We start from the raw sequence: 16,740 nt of genomic DNA on the forward strand, positions 1-16,740 counted from the left end.
ATTCACGCACTTAAAGTCTTATTTCCGTCTTTTCTCACCCCGGCGCCGAAAACATGGTAGCGTCCACTTCCCGGTTTCCGTTCCCGCCCCGGCCGCGGAGATCTCGCGATGGAGGCTGGAGGTGAGGCCCGAGCGCGCCCTCCGGGACGCTTCTGGGCGAGTGACTTCCCCGGCGCCGAGGCGGCTCCGCGGGTCGGGAGTTGGGGTCCGCGGCCCTGCAGCGGCGTGTCCGCCAGCCTTGCGCTCCGCCTGAGCGTCCCCGTGGGTGCGGACGCGGCTGTGGGACACGCCGTGAGGGCCGGGCGAGCGCGGGGCCTGGCCCAGAGCCCGGCTCGCAGCGCTGTTCCAGCTCTCCTCGGGGGCCGCCGTGGCGCCCAGGCCGCCGGTTCGCGTCCCCACACTGCGCCTCCGGGGCTGGGTACCTAACAGGTGAACTTAGTCCCCTGCGCCTCACGTGGCCTTATCTTAACTTAGGTCTAGCTCAGCCCTGGCCGTTGGGGCCGTGCAGGGGAGGGAAGCTGCGGACAAAGGATCTGTCACTTTATGAGATAAATTTTGAAAAATCTTGAGATTTCTCATTTCCCACAGAGGGTCCATTTCAGACACATTTGGGCTGCCTCAGGCCGCAGGTCCCAGGCCGTGTGCCTCATAAGCATCTCGACTGGCCTCCCGGATGCCGAGCTCGTGGCCTCGGCGCCCTTCACCCTGCGTGGGCAGGAACCGGCGCTGGTTTTTACCAGAGCGTGCTCGGAAATGCTGAGTCCTGACAGGAGAGGCAAGACCTTCACCTTCCCTCGAGGTCCCACAGCATTTGGTGGTGTAAGCTAAGGTGTTTTTCACCAGCTGACCTGCATTTCACTCAGGTGGCCCTGGCACTCAAGCAGGCAGATGGGCGATATGTCCGTGCTGTCATTGGCTGGTGAAGCAGAATTCAGTTTAGCTGGGTCTGGCGTGGTGGCCTAGCGGCTAATGTCCTCGCCTTGAACGTGCCAGGTTCTAATCCCGGGGGCCCCACTTCCCATCCAGCTCCCTGCTTGTGGTCTGGGAAAGCAGTTGAGGACGGCCCAAAGCCTTAGGACCCTGCACCCATGTGGGAGACCTGGAAGAGCTCCTGGCTTCGGATTGGCTCAGCTCCGGCTGTTGTACACACTTGGGGAGTGAATTATCAAACGGAGAATCTGCCTCTCTCCTCCTCTCTCTATATATCTGACTTTGCAATAAAAATAAATAAATCTTAAAAAAGAGAGAAAGAGAGAATTCAGCTTAGCTAAACTATGAGTCAAGTCTGGAGTCTCCAGGACCGGTGTGACCCAAATTCCCATGGCTGTGCTGCAAGGTCGGGATGCTTGGGGTCATTGCCTCTTGACATGGGACAAGCCTGCCTTGACTTGTCCAGAATAATCAGACCCATGGAGTACACCCCTCTATGGAATGCCAAATTTATAACCAATGGTTTGAATCTGTGGCTTTCCGTCAAACGCTACTTCCACCGCCTCCTGAAACAATTTTATTTCGTTGCTGATCCGAGCCCAGAAGCAGACACATCGCCCCTGCTGGTGCTGCACTAGGTAACCAGTTTGAAAACTGTTAGAGGCTGCAGGAGCATAGCTCTGTGGGGTTGAGGTGTCACCTTGCAGTGTGACTGCCCTGTGCTGTGCCAGCTTCGGTGTGTGCTGTACTTGCGTTTGTGGCTCCCCAGTCTGGGCTGGGTGGGCAGCCCTGTCTCTCCCTACCCCCACCAGTACATCCCTCCTGCTCCTAGAACCTGTGCAGGTGCTTAAGGGCCGTGAGCGAGTTAGCAGGGCAACAGTGATGCGGGCTGGGCAGCCAGAAACATGGGGGAGGGTGACCCTGCCAACCCCCTGAAGCCATGGCGATGAGTGCCTGGTGCCAGCTGCAGGGGTGTGTGTATGTCTGACAGCACCCGGGAGATGAGCACAGCGGGCTTCAGTGGCTCGTGGACGGGCTTCAGTGGCTCGTGGACTCGCGGACGGAGAGATGAGCACAGCGGGCTTCAGTGGCTTGTGGACTCGTGGACGGGGAGATGAGCACAGCGGGCTTCAGTGGCTCATGGGCGGGGAGATGAGCACAGTGGGCTTCAGTGACTCGTGGACGGGAGACGAGCACAGCGGGCTTCAGTGGCTCATGGACGGGCTTCAGTGGCTCGTGGACGGCGCAGCTGCAAACACTGCCTTCTAGTGAGAAGAGCCTACCTTCGCTGCCTGCCCCCTTGTGTGCCGTGGATTCTGGGGTCCTGGCTTTACTCCCAGCTCTGTGGAGCCTGTGTCACTGGCCGACACTGGCTGTTCCCCGTGGGATTGAGTGTGTCACAGATGACAGTAGCTGGTGCGCTGGTGTCCCTGCTTCCCCACTCTCAGGGCCTTAGCTCATGATCAGCCCTGGAAACCCCACTTACCCTCAGTGAGGAGAAGGGACTCGGGATCATCACACCGTCAGTGTGTGGGCAGAGCTGGCATCTCAACCTTGGCTGGCCTCAGGGTCAGCGGAGACGCTACTGCTTCCTGCTGTGTGCTCCGAGTAGTCTGTGTCAGCCCCAGAATCTGAGATCTGGTTAAGATTGCATTCTAGGGGCCCAGTGCAGGAGTCTAGTGGTTAAGTCCTTGCCTTGCATGCGCCAGGATCCCATGTGGGTGCTGGTTTGTGTCCCAGCTACTCCACTTCCAGCTCCCTGCTTGTGGCCTGGGAAAGCAGTGAAGGGTGGTCCAAAGCCTTGGGACCCTGCACCCACATGGGAGACCTGGGGAAAGCTCCTGGCTCCTGGCCTTGGATCAGCTCAGCTCTGGCTGTTGTGGCCACTTGGGGAGTGAACCAGCAGATGGAAGATCTTTCTGTCTCTGTAAATCTGAGTTTCCAATAAAAATAATATTAAAAAAAAAAAGCATTTCAGGGGCCAGCATTGTGGCACAAAGGGCAAAGCATCTGTGAGTGAAGCTGGCATACATTAAGGGTACCATCTGGAGTCCTGGCTACTCCATTTGCAATCCAGCTCCCTGCTGATGCACCCAGGAAGACAGCAGAAGATAGCTCAAGTGCTTGGGCACCTGCCACCCACATGGGAGAAGCTGGGTGGTAGTCTTGACTCTGGCTTCAGCCTGGTTGGGTGTTTGGGGAGTGATCCAGCAGGTGGAAGTACTCTGTTTTCTGCTGTCTCCGTAACTCTGCCTTTCCATTAAGTCACTTTTTAAAGGATGAAGCCCAACAAGAAGGCCTCGAAGGTACCGCTCAGTCTCTGATCAGTGATGGGTTTGTTTGCTGATTCTGAACCTGTGATGATATTGAAATGATTTTTTTTGTTGGTTCATTTTGGATGTTTTAAAGTATTACTATATTTATTTAAGATATTTGGCATAACCTGGATTTTTTTCCCCTTACTACAGAGAAATTGTGTTTGTGGAGCTGGTGTGTTGTCTCACTGGCTAATCCTTTACCTCCTATTGCCAGCATCACAGATGGGCACCAGTTCATGTGCCAGCTGCTCCACTTCCCACCCAGCTCCTTTCTTGTGGCCTGGGAAAGCAGTAGAGGATGGCCCAAAGCTTTGGGACCTGCATCCATGTGGGAGACCCAGAGGAGCTCCTGGCCCCTGGCTTCAGATGGGCTCAGCTCTGATCATTGTTGCCATTTGGGGAGTGACCCAGTGGATGGAAGATTTTTTTTCTCTGTCTCTCCTCTCTGTAAATCTGCCTTTCCAATAATAATAATAATTAAATCTTCAATAGAAAAAGTTGTGTTTGTGTAACTGAATCATAGATGCCAGATCAGTTTTAATACTGAATCTTTTCATTGTATTTCAGAGTAATAATTAGACATTTTCTTGCTTATTGTTTGAGGCTACTCAATCTGAACACTTACACTATTACGCAGCAGTACATAACCAGGTGAATTTGAATACCTTGTTTGTCAAGAATGACTCTTAGGCACATTGTAAATCAATGTGTTGGAAAGAAGAAAAGATTTCAGTCTTTTTTTTTTCCTTTGTGAGATTTATTTATTTTTATTGGAAAGTCAGATTTACAGAGAGAAGGAGAGAGAAATAGGTCGCATCCGTTCGTTCACTCTCTAAATGGCTGTAATGGCTGGAGCTTGCCTGATCCAAAGCTAGGATCTACTTCAGGTCTCCCATGTGAGTGCAGGGTCCCAAGGCTTTGGGCCATCCTCTACTGCTTTCCTAGGCCACGAGCAAGGAGCTGGATGGGAAGTGGAGCAGCCAGGAGTGTTGAGAGCTCACCAACTCCATCCCAAAAATGAGCTGGAGGCAGACTCTTAGAAGCCCAGGAGTCTTCATTCACTGGCCTGTGGACTGTCCCATACTACCAGAAGAGGAAGAGGGAGCTGCCCTGATGGGCATGGTTAGGGGCTTTTAAGTTCACACTGGCCTGAAAAACTGCCCAGTCAGCTCCGTTAGCATTGGCGCAGTTTGATGAAGGGGAAACTCTTAGGGATTCTTATGTTCTGAAGATCGAGCACTCTTTCTTTCCAGGGTTGTGTAAGACCTGTGCTTTGGCCTCGGCCGTCAGGGGAAGCTCTATAGCTGAGTGCCAATCCAAGGATGAGGACAAGGTCGGCCACCTGCAACCCAACTGCCAGGCATCCTTAGGAGGAGCAGTGACATTACTGGTTATGTTCAGCTGTCCAGTGGGCAAGTGTTTAACACACTGCTTGGTAGTGAGTAGTGAAGCGAGCAAGTAAGCAAGCCTGGTCCCGAAAGCTAGTTTTGCAGTTAACCAAGGTTTAACGTCGTCACTGGACAGCTTTGTAACAACAGAACACTTTCTGCTCACCCTGAGACTCCTGTAAACTTAAAGGACCCGACGAAACTGACATCATTTTGAATTTTCAGGCTGCCAGAGGATATGAGCCAGTGCCCACATGGCATGTTGGCACTTGTGAGTGGAGGATTTGCCAGTTGAGCCATCGTGTTGCCCCTCCACCCCTCATCCCTCAGTCTTCTATTAGTATCAGATTATTTCAGAACCCTTTGTGGGACGATAAGCTTATAATTTAGAGTGCATTGAAAAGCATACACTTGTCAATGGGAATTTTTAAAAAGGATATATTTGTTTTTATTGGAAAGGCAGATCAGATTTACAGAGAGAAGGAGAGACAAATATCTTACATCCACTGGTTCTCTCCCCAAATGACAGCAGCAGCTGGTGCTGAGCCGATATGAAGCCAGAAGCTTCTTCTGGGTTCCAAAGCTCTGGGCCACCCTCCACTGTTTTCCCAGGCTATAGGCGGGGAGCTGGGTAGGAAGTGGAGCAGCCAGAATACTAAGTGGCGTCCATATGGGATACTGACAGTTGCAAGGGGAGGATTAGCCAATTGAGCCATCGTGTTGGGACCTGTGAGTAGGTATTTTATCAGCCGTGTTTTCCTGGGTGTTAGATTTGGTGCCTCACATGTGCTTTAATATCTGCTCTCTCTCAATCTAGGGGCAGCACCAGAATCGCTCCAGGAGGAAAGTCAGGCATGCCCTGCTCTACCGCCACATTTGGAAGCCAGCAGCTTGAAGAGAAGCAGTTGGGGCTTCCTGTTGACGGGGGTTGTAGGAGGGACCCTCGTGACTCTGTATGCGGTAGTGACGCCGTTTGTGACACCAGCCCTTCGGAAGATCTGTTTGCCCTTTGTCCCTGCCACTCCAAAACAGGTCGAAAATGTTTTGAAAATGTTGCAGTGCCGAAGTGGATCCGTGGTAGACATTGGCAGTGGCGACGGACGCATTGTGAGTTGTGCTAGAACCCGCCCAGAGTTGGGACCTGAATTGTTTAAGTTACTACTTGCTGTTCCTTATGAGGTTGATGGAAGAACTTACCAGAAACCCGACCCACGCCCAGCATGTGTTTGGAATTTGTCAGATTGTCTGTGAAGAGGCACTGTAATCAGAAGAGATTGGTGAATGCATGGCCTCCACTCTTGTCCATTTTAGCTCCATAGAGATTTGCCTCTTCGTTCGTTTTATTTTCGTGAGGCACAGCCCGGTTACCATGCAGACAAGCCCATGGTGCGTCCTGTCCATGCTCACTTGACAGGCTCGGCTGGGAACCTGCACATAGAGATACAGGCCACCACTGGGGAGGTGCCTGTCCCAGCGTGTTCCTGTGTGAGCAAGGGGCCGTCCCTACACCACATCTCCTTGCAGAGCGTTCAGGGAACCATAGCATGGAGACCAGCAGGGCGCCACCTCCGCTCAGCAGCCCCTGTGATGGTGTGATTGTGGGCTGGAGTACTGAGGACGACATTAAGTGACTTGTGATTTTTTTAATTGATTCTCTCTGGGTCCTTTTTACTTCCACCTGCTTTCAGCTTTGAGTGGACAGTGGTTACCTGCTCAGGAAATACTTGCATGCACCTGACCGCAGCTCCTCCCAGCAGGTTCTTGTTCTCGCAGCCTTGCAGGCATGTTCGTTCCCCTGCCGCTGTGCTAGCCGGTGAGTGGAGCTGAGACACAGCCGGTTTCAGCAGCCTTGTGTCAACAAGTACGTAGCGGTTTGCTAGCCCAGCGTTAATGATGCCTGTGTCTCAAGCAGGCCTGAGTGTCTATAGTACTGATACTTGAGGCAAAATCTTTGACAAAAAAGGAGAAATCTGGACTGAATGAGTTGGCTGTTAACCGTGTCCACAAAGCAGGGTAATTTCAGTGACAAGTTTGCAGTGGGGTCTTGCACAGAGCTGGTGCTTTTGGTGGACATTTTAGGATTATTAAGTTCTCATCCGACCCCGCCTCTCTCCACAGGTGGTAGCAGCTGCAAAGGCAGGGTTTAGGGCCTTCGGTTATGAACTAAACCCGTGGCTTGTGTGGTATGCTCGCTACCAGGCATGGCGAGCCGGCGTGCATGGCTCCACCAAGTTCTATATTTCGGATTTGTGGAAGGTAAGTAAGGGAGAGATGGGTCCTAGAAAATATAATGGAAGTAATTTTTTATTACATTGCATTATGTGACACAGTTTTATAGGTGGAAGTAACTTTAAAAAGACATTTTACTTGAAGGGCAAAGTTTTGGTTAGGGGGGTAGTAAGTGAGTCTTCAGTCTGCTGGTTAACTCTCCAAATGGCCACGGTGGCTGGAGCTGGGCCAGGCTGAAGCCAGGAGCTTCTGGGTCTCCCGTGCAGGTGCAGGGGCCCTAACAGTTGGGTCGTCTGCTGCTTTCCCAGGCACATTGGCAGGGATCGGAAGGGGAGCAGCTCCGTCTCCTATGGGACTCTGATGGCACAGGCTCCTCCTGCACCACAGTGCTGACCCAAAGGAAAAATGTTATTATTTATGATTATTGTGACTGAAAGCCAAAAATGTATGAAAATGAATTAAAATCAAAGAGATTATTTTGGCATGTTGAAACATAAGCATTTTAAAGAATTATTTATTTTTATTGGAGAATCAAATATGCAGAGAGGAGAGACAGAGAGGAAGATCTTCCATCCAATGATTCACTCCCCAAGTGGCCACAACAGCCGGAACTCAGCCAATCTGAAGCCGGGAGCTTTTTCCAGGTCTCCCATGTGGGTGCAGGGTCCCAAGGCTTTGGGCCACCATCCTCTATTGCTTTCCTAGGCCACAAGCAGGGAGCTGGAAGGGAAGCAGGGCCGCTGGGATTAGAACCAGCACTCATATGGGATCCCTGCACATGCAAGGCGAGTATTTCAGCCATGAGGTTACTTTGCTGGGCCCAACATAAGCCTTTTAAACTGATCTTTATTTTTTTATTAGTAGGTTTTATTAGTACATTCTACCTTTGAGTTTATGATAGATCTTTGATTTCTAAGAATTGTTTCACTAACTCAGGCTGTTCTCATTTCTGTTTATCGTGAACCTAAGAAAGCTCCCATCTTGTTGGGAGACCTTGTAAGTGATTTCTGGCCAAGAGGAGTCTTGCCCGTGTATGTGTGTGCGTGTGGGTGCTCACATCGGAGCGGGAGAGACCAGTCTACGTGTGTCCTCGCCCACATTTATTTGTATTCTTTAAAAAACCCAAAAAAAACCTGTACTTTTGCTTTGGAAATGCCCTATGAAAGGCTTTTGTTTAAATGAGACTCTCCCACTGTAATGTCATCAGTAGCTCGTGAAAACTCAACTTGAGTTTGGCTTGTGTTTTTGCTACCATATATTCATAAATAACCTGTTTCATCGGGTGTTAAGAATTCTGACTTGCAAAGTACATTTTCCCTGTTATCCAGCTAAAGACCATTTTGTATTTTTCATGGTATTGTAGAGGAAGGGGATGTTAAGGATGATTCAATGTGAAAAGCCCAGTGGCTCTGAAGTTGCTTGGGATCTTGCTACTCTGGTGGGGTGGATTCTGGGTTCCCCACAGGAGTGGTGCTCCCACAGTGGGAGACATTTGGGGAACTTAGGGTTGGAGCTAATGTGAGTGTAAGTGTGAAAGTGTTGTTTTCTCTGAAATCTTAAAAGGAGGGGTATTTAGAAGTTGTTGGTGACTCGCCACTAGAATGACAGCCAGTTGCTCAGTTCTTAGCTGCCTCTTTGAACTGCCTCACTCACTGTGTCCCTGTCTCGCCCAGGTCACTTTCTCGCAGTACACCAATGTCGTGGTCTTCGGCGTGCCTCAGATGGTGAGTGTGCACCTGGCCGTTCTCAGTGGCACTGGAGTGGGGGGTTGTGGAGGCCCACACCCCAAATCCCTGTGTGCTGAGGGGCTTGGCCTCAGCTCAGTTTAATTGTAATTAGAATCTTCTAATTGTGTAAGATGCAGTCATGTTTTAGAAGTTTTGCCCCCCGTTAGCTTGACAGTCTATGTAACCCCTAGCACTCCCCGTCTGAAGTTTGCTCCACAGGCCCCGGGACCGATAGAGGTTGGAGACTCGTACCTGGTATCCGCCATTCCAGTCAGCAGGAATGTCCGCTTCATGCAAGGACACTGACTGGTTTCATTTGGCCTCGGGTGACTGATTGACAAAGCCCCGAGTATTGAACTTTGATTATAGGCACTGCCTGATGTGGGAGTGAGCCTGGTGCTTGCTTGCCTGTGGAGGACACACGGGGTGGCTGCTCTGACCGAGGCTGTTGCGTGCTTTGTCTTGGGGTCTACATTGGCAGGAAGCTCAGATCAGAAGTCAGAGCTGGCTACCTAAGGCAGGCCGTTGGAGTGGCCTGCAGGGCCTTCCATGGCCCCTGACTGCAGGCACATGGCTGCCCGGAGACGGGACTGTGGTGGTGGTTTACACTTACTGTAACGTTGGACCTCCCTTCCAAAGGGAAGGTCCAACAAATCTTTTAAAAATAGAGAAGTGACTGTAATTCGAAATCCATGCTTTGTGGAAAGAGAAGGTTGACGCTGCCTGGGAGCTCCACGCGTCTGCAGAGGTCAGTGAGAAGCCAAGGCCATGGCTGGCTGGGCCCAGTGGGCAGCAGTGATCTTTGGTACCCTCGTCACCACCTAACCAGGGTGCGGCTCCGGCTTCTCACAGGTCTGAGGTCACTGAGCAGAAACAGGAGTAGTCTGTTTGGAGGACTATTTCTGCAGTTAGCATTTCTTCTGTATGGTGAGAAATCTTCACTTGGGAACCTGCAGTGTCTGAGGGTTCCCCAGGGGCAGGGGCAGCCACAGTCCCTGGTTGAGGGGAGCCTCCAGCCCACAGATCTCTCTGCTGGTGGAGCGAGCCGGTTGATGGCTGCTCTTGGCCTAGGAGGCTCAATGTGGTGGGCAGAGGCCCCACTTTCAGCCTGTTGCGGGGATGTGAGGGGTGGACTGCTCTGGCTGGTAAGTCAGAAGCCAGGTGTCCCTCTGTAGAGTGTGACCCTTGGAGAACCATTTAACCCATGCCATTCGCAGGTGCACTGGTCCAGGCTGCTCAGAGCGAGCATACTGTGTTGGCTGTGGTCACTGGTGCACGGGGGGGGGGGGGGGGGGTTACCTTTGAGCCAGTAGGAGCCAAGAGCAGTCCACTTGCAGGAATGCTGCTGCTAGAAACCCACCCTCCCAGGCCCAGCACGGTAGCTTGGTGGCTCAAGTCCTCACCTTTCATGTGCCGGGATCCCATATGGGTGCTGGTTCTAATCCCGGCAGCTCCACTTCCCTTCCAGGTCTCTGCTTGTGGCCTGGGAAAGCAGTGGAGGATGGCCTTGGGACTTTGCAGCCACGTGGGAGGCCCAGAGGGAGTTTCTGGCTTTGGATCAGCTCATCTCCAGCCGTTGCAGCCACTTGGGGAATGAATCAGCGGATGGAAAATCTTTCCGTCTCTCCTTGTCTCTGTAAATCTGCCTTTCCAATAAAAATAAATAAGTCTTTTAAAAAGAAAAATAAACAACCCACCCTCCTGCGCTGAGACCTAACTCATTGTAGGCAGATGGAGTTCGGGGCCAACAGTTCCAGAGAAATTGTGAATCTGCATAATAGGTTGAGGAATTTAGATCTGGTGACACCAACACGAGGACTGCATGTACCTGCACTTAACGTGCGCTTGCATGCGAGCGCCTGTCCATCGCAGAGTAGATCTGTTGGGTCCTTCTGTAAACTGATTGCCACAGTGAGGATATGACCCAGACCCTCTGCGTGTCCCACAAGTGGTGGGTTGCAGCCTCTGCTCACCTCTAGTCTGACACTGCTGTACTTCCCACCATACTGCCCTCAGCCCTCTGTCCTCTTGACTGTAGGGCTTGGTCCTGGAGCTGGGGCCGTGTCCTCCCTGGCTTTGGGGGCTTGTCAGGGAACACTGACCGCCTCCTGGCCAGCTGCCTCTTCTGTGAAGCCGATCTTGACTGCCCGGGTTCTACTCCTGTAACACCTCGTTCCCCCCGCTGTAGAGGAGTTGCTGTAAATTTCTTGGCCTGGAGGCTTTGGTGGTGTTTACGCTGTGAGCTCAGGGATGGGGTCTGGATCCTGCTCAGAGTTAGATCACCAATACCTGGCCCAGAGTCATCGCTCAGTAAATACTTGTTGAATAAATGAACATAATGTAAACATAGCAGTTACTTGCTTTCCTTTTATCACTTCAAAGAAGTCTAATTTTAGTTGCGAATTCTCTTAGAAAGTAAATGAGTAAAAATATTATCACCAGGTTCTGGTACAGAAAAGTGGCTCACGGCCAAGCCCTTGATCCTTCCTTCTTTCATCCTGCAAGCGTGGCTCTGCCTGGGCCTGTCCTCCTCACTTGGAGTGATTGTATATGATGAACTGGACACCCTCTCATCCAGAGGCCCTTCTGGGTGGGTGGGGAGTGGAGCACTAACGAGACACCCACGGGAAGTGCACTGTGCCCTACAAGAGGGTAGGGCCAGGGGAGACATTGGGCAGGGTCGGGGGGGTTCCCTGGATGGTGACAAGGGTGGTCCAGGCTGAGGAGCAGTAACTGGAAGGTGCTAGGGTTTGTGTACGTTGGGGCTGAAGAACTGCAAGCCTGCCAGCAGAGGGAGATGCCAGGAGAAAATAGGGCCCAGGCATGGGGGCACTAGCCCTCCTGAGGGCAGGAGCCGTTGGGCAGAGGGAGGTTGGGAAGGACCATGGCGTAGGGGGAAGATGTGTGGGTGATTGTTAGCATTTGCTGGGTCCAAGCTTGGACAGGGATGGAGCAGTAGGTGGGAAGTTGCCAAATTCCGGATGTGTTGTGACGGTGGAATCAGCAGAATTAGTGCACAGACCCAGTGTTGGGGGGAGACATTTGTCTAGGGCAAGCCTGAGGTGCTTGGTGTTTTGGGGACCTCAGGGAAGGTGTGAGCAGAGCTGATGGGCGCGTGGGGTCCGAGCTGCTGGTGGGTACCCTGATTTATCCTGTGCCTTTGAGTGCATTCCAACTTACATTTAAAGCATGGAAGATATAATTAGAATATGATGAGTTTGTGTCACTTTGAAACCTATAATTGTATGAATAATTCTGAATTCCATTAGACATGACACATCATTGCTCCTCTTTGTGTTCGATATCAGGAAGCAGATTCATTGAATATTTATGTCTAATTTAGTCAGTTAATTTCTTGCGATTGAAATAGCTGCTTTCGTTTTTCGGTTTATCTTGGCTTAGCATATGACAGTCATTTGGAAATAAAAGAAACTACAAAGGAGAAAGGAATAATAGTAATATGAATAAGTTTACAATTACCCTTTTTATGAACAAAATCACCATAAGAAACCTCTGATATTTTGGAAAAATATAGTTTGTCTCAATCTCTGCGTGTCTAATTTTTCCCTCAAGGAATTAAAAAAAATTCTTTTGTAATTTTTTACCGGCTGTTTAAAGAATAGAATTCCTACATCTGTAATGGAATTTATTCTGTTATCCTGGCATTGATTTTAATGAAGAATTAGAATTTTGGCTCACTCTGGGCGTAGCTCATGTGGAGGAGTTTTTCCCAGTTACAGGCTGTGAATAAAACTTACGGAAGTGCTTGATTTATTCCTCTCAACTTTTAACTGGGTACTTTTATATGTTTGTTTTTAAACATGTATTTATTTACTTGAAAGAATTGCAGAGAGAGGGAGGAAGAGACAGGGCATGACAAAGGTCTTCATCCGTTGGTTCATTCTCTCGATGGCAGATGGCCCTGCTCAAGCCAGGAGCCTCCTCCGGGCCGTCCTGCTGCTCTGCTAAGGCGTCATCAGGGAGCTAGATTGGAAGTGGAGCATCTGGGACTTCAACCAGTGCCCAGGGGAGATACTGGTATCTCAGGTGATAGGCGGGTTTACCTACTGTGTCACAACACCAGACCCTTAATTGGATACCTTCAAAACGAGTGGTTTTTGCTAAAGTCTTTGAAATGACTAGTCTAGGGCTGTGGAAACATGATACAAAAGCTTAGTGCATTTCCTTGAGCTGGAATATAAGGTCATGCTAAAAATATTTGATACAAGAGCTTCCGAGGCCAACGAGGCCAGCAGTAGGAGGCTGCTTCAAGGTCACACCAGGACAGCTGGAGCAGTAGGTCCGTGAGGCCCGTAGGGATTGTAATGGAATGTAATAGGAATCTAGGTGTCGAGGTTGCAGTGTGGTGTGATGGGTAAAGACACAGCCTGTGATGCTGGCATTCCATTTGAGTGCAGGGTCGTGTCCAGGCTGCTCCATTACTGATCCAGCTCCCTGTTGATGGCCTGGGAAAAGCAGCAGAAGATAGCCAAGGTGCTTGAGTCCCTACCACCCATGTGGAAGGCTGAAATACTGGCTGGTTCCTGGCTTTCGCTTGGCCCAGCCCCCCTAGGAAGTGAACCAGCAGATGGAAGATCCTTTTCTCTCTGTCTCTCCCTTTCTCTCTTTTGAGTTTCAGATAAGAAAAAAAAATCAATCGAGGTGTTCCTACTTTAGGTTGGTAGATGTGGATCTAGGTGGGTGGATGGAGAAGGGAAGGCTCCTCACAGAATGCCGACTATGCATCCTTGCCACCATTGCTTTGGAAGCAGATTGTGCTTCCAATTGCCACAATTGCTAGATGTTTCCAGCAGCTCCAAGTGGCTGCCCACGCATCACTGATGACAAAAGGAAAGGTAGTGAGTGTGTGTGGAGATGCCATATTGCATCATTCATGAGTGTGTAGTGTCACCATCAAAGCAGAAAGGCCTCCTGGGCCAGCCTCCTGGGCTTCCCTCCCGAGCCAGCCTCCCAGCCTGGCCTCCTTGCTGGGGAGTCACTAGGGTTGTACAACCTTGCCCCTGGCAGGAGCCCAAGGAAAGGGCTTTCCAGTCTGCTGATCAGAGGGATGGTACTGCCTGAGCGACTGAGAGAGAGAGAGAGACCCAGGGGCTGGGTGTTCTGGAGTGAGCAGGAGGGCTGATCCCAGACAAGTCACAGGTGATCCTCCAGTGGACGCTGTGTGGACCGTGTGACACAGGTGATCCTCCAGCGGACGCTGTCTGGACTTTGTGACACAGGTGATCCTCCAGTGGACACTGTCTGGACCGTGTGACACTCTCGCTCTTGGGTTGGGCCTGCATGTTGGAGGACAGCGTCCAAGTCCAAGCATGGGATGGCAGTGCTGGAACTGAGCTGGGAAACGTTCCTTCTCTTAGTGAAGAGACGTTGATGCCCTAAAGACCTGTTTTCTGGAGCAGCCTCTTTGGAGATGGTTTCCAAAAAAGTGCTCAAGAGAAAATCCTACCAATTAGTGAACCTGGGTAAAGTTGTAGAAAGTTACTTGTTCTCTTCTGTAGCAAGGTAAATAAAGAAAGTGGGGGGGGGGGGTGAAGGTGATAGTATACTTTTAGAAACTGGAAATAAGGTTTTAACTTGTTATCAGTGTAGTTAAAATGTTAGTACTTGGGGTCCTGCGTGGTGGCCTAGGGCTAAAGTCCTCACCTTGCACATGCTGGAATGCCATATGGGTACTGGTTCTAATCCCAGCGGCCCTGCTTCCCATGCAGCTCCTTGCTGTGGCCTGGGAAAGCAATAGAGGATGGTGGTTCAAAGCCTTGGGACCCTGCACCCACATGGGAGACCTGGAAGAAGTTCCTGGCTCCTTGCTTTGGATTGGCTCACCTCTGGCCATTGTAGTCACCTGGGGAGTGAATCATTGGGTGAAAGATCTTCCTCTTTGTCTCTCCTGCTCTCTGTATATCTGACTTTCCAATAAAAATAAATAAATCTTTTAAAAAAATGTCCATACTTGAAGGAAACAATGAAAAACTCTTCATTGGTATATTGATAATAAAATGATTCAACATGATAGAAGATAGGCTATTAGGAAATTCATTATTGGTGCATTTAAAATTATGAGCTGTGTCAGCTTGGTAGAATGTATTTTTTCATGGCCCAATTTTATTCCATATGTTGTTGATTTAAGATGCAACTTACATTTTGCCATTGAGAAAAAAATTGTAATTATTGTGAGGCACTGTCAAGTGACTGGCGATGTATCCTGGTTTCAGAGATATTAAATATGAGACAATATATTGAAATATTTGATTAGATAATAATTTAAAACTGGTTTTAATTACTACTGCTTTTTGAGTTTAGGAATTGCAAATTTGTGATCCATAGTTGCTAAAAAATATAGTGAATTTCATCATTGGTAGTGGGATGTGTTCTTAAAACTGCCTTAATATGACTATTGCCTGTTGATGGATTATTGTTCCACGTGTTTGTGCCCTGAGGTGAGCTTTTCCACACCTGCTTTCAGGAACTGAAATACAGAATGGCACTTTCGAATCGCTTACTCTGCTCATCGCTCACTGATATCATGCTGTGACTTTCCACAGATGCTGCAGTTGGAGAAGAAGCTTGAACTGGAACTTAAGGATGATGCAAGAGTCATTGCGTGCAGGTTCCCTTTCCCACATTGGACCCCAGAGTGTGTCACTGGGGAGGGCATAGACGCTGTGTGGGCCTACGATGCAAGCGCTTTCAGAGGAAGAGAGAGGCGGCCCTGAGCGTCAGTGCGCCTGTGTTCCTGCGTGTGCACCTCCATGACTTCCTGGAGAGGTGGATCTGAGCGCCAGTGCGCCTGTGTTCCTGCGTGTGCCCCTCCATGACTTCCTGGAGAGGCGGCCCTGAGCGCCAGCGCGCCTGTGTGTTCCTGCATGTGCCCCTCCATGACTTCCTGGAGAGGTGGATCTGAGCGCCAATGCGCCTGTGTTCCTGCGTGTGCCCTTCCATGACTTCCTGGAGAGGTGGATCTGAGCGCCAGTGCACCTGTGTGTTCCTGCGTGTGCACCTCCATGACTTCCTGGAGAGGTGGCCCTGAGCGCCAGTGCGCCTGTGTGTTCCTGCGTGTGCACCTCCATGACTTCCTGGAGAGGCGGCCCTGAGCGCCAGTGCGCCTGTGTGTTCCTGTGTGTGCCCCTCCATGACTTCCTGGAGAGGTGGTTCTGAGCGCCAGTGTGCCTGTGTTCCTGCGTGTGCCCCTCCATGACTTTCTGGAGAGGTGGATCTGAGCGCCAGTGCACCTGTGTGTTCCTGTGTGTGCACCTCCATGACTTCCTGGAGAGGCGGCCCTGAGCGCCAGTGCGCCTGTGTGTTCCTGCGTGTGCCCCTCCGTGACTTCCTGGAGATTTTCAGCTATGACTTCAGCAACACAGAGTGGAATGAGACACTACTATTACTTTTCTTAATTTTGCAGGAACTAGACACATTTAAAATCTGCTTTTAATGGTATATATATGTGTTTTTAAAAGATTTACTTATTTTTATTTGAAAGGCAGCATTACAGAGAGAAAAGGAGAGACGGGCCTTCTACCCACTGGCTCACTGCCTAAATGGCCACAACGATTGGAGCTGGGGTAATTTAAAACCATGAGCCAGGAGCTTCTTTGGGTCTCCCATGTGGGTGCAGGGCTTCAACCATGTGGGCCGTCCTCCACTGCTTTCCCTGGCCATCAAAAAGGAGCTGGATCGGAAGTGGAGCAGATTTGACTCACAGGAGTCCCCTTGGGGATGCTGGTGCTGCAGATGGAGACCTAGCTTCTTATGCCATGGTGCCAGCTTACTGCTTATCCATGCATTGGATGTATTAAAATGTGAATTAATGAGTGGGAGGATGTCACAGTTCTTCACTTACAAGTAACAGAATTTAATGCCACAGATAAGAATAAGTGATTTTTAATGAGTGTGTATTATGATTTGAGTATTAGTTAATTCCCATACATGACAGAACTTTAAACCCTCAAGTCACAAGTTAATGCATGAGGATGGTGTGGTGTTTAGGAGGCAGGTCCTAGGAGGGGGTGCTGAGGTCCCTGGGGCGTGTCCTCAGAAGGAGCTCTCCTAAGAGAGTTGTCAGGAAGGTGTGAGTCCGGGCCCATCCTCTTTTTGCCACTTACTGGTTTACCACATGAGCCTTCCTCT

At 50.3% G+C, this 16,740-nt stretch overlaps 1 protein-coding gene across 2 annotated transcripts; it reads left to right on the top strand.

Moving 5' to 3' along the window:
• Positions 1 to 100: 100 nt before the first annotated feature.
• Positions 101 to 15,338, top strand: ATPSCKMT (ATP synthase c subunit lysine N-methyltransferase). Of its 2 annotated transcripts, XM_058680094.1 has the most exons (5): positions 101 to 121; positions 5,454 to 5,743; positions 6,755 to 6,892; positions 8,539 to 8,589; positions 15,156 to 15,338. In XM_058680094.1, exons 1-5 carry the CDS (start codon positions 109 to 111, stop codon positions 15,324 to 15,326), a joined length of 663 nt encoding a protein of 220 aa, XP_058536077.1. In that variant the 5' UTR covers positions 101 to 108; the 3' UTR covers positions 15,327 to 15,338. The 2 variants fall into 2 exon arrangements, with proteins under 2 accessions (XP_058536077.1, XP_058536078.1); XM_058680095.1 differs by lacking the exon at positions 8,539 to 8,589.
• The last annotated feature ends 1,402 nt before the right edge of the window (positions 15,339 to 16,740 follow it).

The sequence above is a fragment of the Ochotona princeps genome, chromosome 23 (genome assembly GCF_030435755.1).
Source record: "Ochotona princeps isolate mOchPri1 chromosome 23, mOchPri1.hap1, whole genome shotgun sequence".
Lineage (NCBI taxonomy): Eukaryota > Metazoa > Chordata > Mammalia > Lagomorpha > Ochotonidae > Ochotona > Ochotona princeps.

Coding starts and splice junctions, on each gene's coding strand:
- ATPSCKMT (XM_058680094.1), top strand. Junction 6,893..8,538: donor ATATTTCGGATTTGTGGAAG/GTAAGTAAGGGA, acceptor TGTCTCGCCCAG/GTCACTTTCTCGCAGTACAC. Junction 8,590..15,155: donor TCTTCGGCGTGCCTCAGATG/GTGAGTGTGCAC, acceptor GACTTTCCACAG/ATGCTGCAGTTGGAGAAGAA.